Source organism: Rhinopithecus bieti, unplaced genomic scaffold (genome assembly GCF_001698545.2).
Source record: "Rhinopithecus bieti isolate Rb0 unplaced genomic scaffold, ASM169854v2 scaffold_37463, whole genome shotgun sequence".
Lineage (NCBI taxonomy): Eukaryota > Metazoa > Chordata > Mammalia > Primates > Cercopithecidae > Rhinopithecus > Rhinopithecus bieti.
In genome coordinates, this window is record NW_016815818.1 from 892,699 (window position 1) to 895,430 (window position 2,732).

The 2,732-nt window shown below is 52.4% G+C and overlaps 2 protein-coding genes across 3 annotated transcripts in view; one reads left to right on the forward strand and one right to left on the reverse strand.

Annotated features, from left to right (window-relative positions):
* Positions 1-609: 609 nt before the first annotated feature.
* The window catches only part of HEPACAM (hepatic and glial cell adhesion molecule), a 17,088-nt gene continuing 14,965 nt past the window's right edge, over positions 610-2,732 (reverse strand). For both annotated transcript variants that reach the window (XM_017853859.1, XM_017853858.1), the window contains exon 8: positions 610-2,687. In XM_017853859.1, coding sequence (XP_017709348.1) covers positions 2,501-2,687 — 187 coding nt within the window. In that variant the 3' untranslated portion in view covers positions 610-2,500. The remainder of the gene's footprint in view (positions 2,688-2,732) is intronic.
* Positions 1,118-2,058, forward strand: HEPN1 (hepatocellular carcinoma, down-regulated 1). The gene is given in 2 exon segments (XM_017853860.1): positions 1,118-1,186; positions 1,189-2,058. Coding segments are annotated over 2 exon segments (276 nt in total). The 3' UTR covers positions 1,396-2,058.

The window sequence follows — 2,732 nt, forward strand, 5'->3', positions numbered from 1 at the left end:
ATACTGATGTCCTCAGAAATCTATCTGCAGCTTTCTTCACCTTCTACTTTGTATACTTCCCTGAAATAATTTCATCAACTGCTAGAATCAGTACGCTGAATTCCCCCCCATCATGTCTTGCACTTCCAAGCTTTTATACATGCTTCTCCCTCTGCTTGGAGTGTGTCCTCTCATACTTTTGAAAACCAGATTAGCAAGTCTTTCTAAGAAAGACTCAACTCAGGTCTCTTCTTCTCCAAGATGCCTTTGCTGACATCTAATCTACATGCTCCCAGAGCACCTTGTATCTACCTCTGCCATTGCATTTTACACACTATATTGTAATCATCTGTTTACTGATTTGTCTTCCTGACATAGTTATGCTGTATCAGCAGTGTCTAGCACAGGGCCTAGTCCATAGTAGATAAACAAATGTCTGTTGAATAAATAAAAGAACACCTGAATAAGCAAATGAATGAATGGGTAAGTGATTCTGGAATGGACAATTTGGGGTTTGGAAAGAGGGTAAAGGATGTGAAAGAAAAGCAGAAGAAAAAACGGGAAATGACTGGTATATTGAAGCAGCTTGTTTTGTTACCCTTGTTTACGTGGAATAAAGTTGTCATTTCATTTCATCAAAAGTTTATTGAGCATCCAGTATGTGCTAGGCACTCTGCTGGATGCTAGTAATACAAAGATGAAGATGAAAACAACACAAAAACAAACAAACAAACCCCAATTCCTTACTAACCCCTCCCCACCCCCAATTTAAGGCAGATTTGGCTTAAGCCTGGGAAGCTGGCCCCTCAGGGATTCAGCACCAGGTATGGCATGCTCTCATCTCACCCTAACCTTCACCTGTGCATCTCAAGGCTGACCAGCAGGTACTCCTTCTCCAAGTCCTGCTGCCTCTTCCACCTTCCTGAGAAACTTTCCCCTACATTCGTTATCTCATTATGGATGAGGCACCTGGGAAGTTTAGGGGCGCTGTGAAGGCACACCTGCTCAAATGAGCCTGGGGAAGTGCCGAGGGACAGGGAGCTGAGACAGGCATGCTGTTGGGGTAAGGGCAGAGGGGGCAAACTAGAAATGTCAGTGCCTTTGGGGCTGAGACAAAACTTGACCTGGTGTGTAAGTGATGGGTAATGGGGGCCTTGGAATAGCTCCATGGGATGATGGAGAATCAGAGCTGGAGTTTAGGAGGTTGGGAATGGGCCAGGGATGCAAGGACCCTTGGAGGCATTAAGGAGGAGGGGATGGAATACACAGAGGGCCTCCTTTTCTTTCAGATTTGTAATTGCCCTCTCTCCTGACACAGTAGATTACTGCCACTCCTATGAACTGTTCAATAGGTGGTGGCATGGGCATGTCCTGGCTACACAGCAGCCCAGTCTCTTTATTTTGATGTTAGTGTGATTAGGGAGTCTGCCCTTGTTCTGTGCCCTGGGACCCAAGCATGTGGGAGCAGGGCAGATGGCTGGCAGGAGGCCAGGGGTTGGATCATGTTCCCCTGAAATGCTGGGAAGCAATAAGCCTCCTCCCCCGCCCCCCCACCATTTTTCTGGAGATTAGGACTTATTCTCACAGCTGGAGGAAGCTCAGCAACTTTCCTGAGGACAATGATTGTTTGAAAGGCTTGTTTTGTAAGGAAGCCAGGACGAATGTATGAGTTAGATGAGCTAAAACAGTTCCTCACTTGGTCTAGTTTTCTGGGCCAGGGGAGTAAGTGGAATTCACTTCTCTATACGAATAAGCCCATCCATCTCTTCTGTTCATGAACAGAGACAGAAAGAATGCTTGGCATGACATGCCTCTGAGGGAGGCTCTGGGAGGAGGCCAAGCTGGCAGGTTCGGGTTCTTTGCCTTTGCTAGGGCCTAGGTCAGAGGGAAAAGAAATGTACTTGCACCCTTCCCTCACCACCTCCTAGGTCCCCAGGTACCAGGTGCCCAGGGAAGAAGGCCTTCACAATGATCCCCCAGCTCAGAACAGCCCCTGCACACCCAGTAACCGGCATCTGGCTTCTCCTTAGCTTCGTGCAGCTGTGGATTTTGGGAAAGTGGCTTCTAACCTGCGCTTGCCAAAAAACAAAGTGCCCCAGCGCTCAGGCATTTGTTCAGTGGGAAGGGTGGCAGGTGGGAAACAACACAGCTCCCTGGGAAGAGCACAGGATAGTCATGGGCGGGTTAGGTTACTGATGTTAGTTTCCATAAAACCCTTTTGGGTGTTGGGCCAGAAATTTAATAATCTATGTGGTCCTAAGAGGGCACAACCTATACCAAGTGAGAACACAGCCTGTAAACCGGAAGGAAGTGTTCACCGGTTTCACCACCTCAACACTGCCGCCTCCGCGCACCCGCCTCCGTCTGCGCATGCTCATACACGTCCACACCCGAGACACCAGCGCCCCCTCCGGGACCTCCCCTAGCCCCTAGCGCTCCGCGCCCCGGCTTCCCAGCCCCAGCCCTCCCCCGGGCCTCTGGCCGCAGACCACAGGCGCCTCTCAGGGGGTCCCGAGGCGGCTCAGGCGCTGATCTCCACCGGGCCGGCCTCGTCTTGCTCGCGGATTATGTGCACGCCCGCAGTCCGCAGTGTGCGCGAGGCGCTGCGCGAGCGGCCGGGCGAGCTCGGGGCCCGGGGCGGCGACGTGTGCGTCCGGCCGGTGGCTGGGGAGCGCGCTGGGGAGCGCGGGTAGCGGCGGGCGGAGCGGGGGGGGCACCCCCGGGGGGGGAGGGGCAGCGCGGGGGGCCACCGG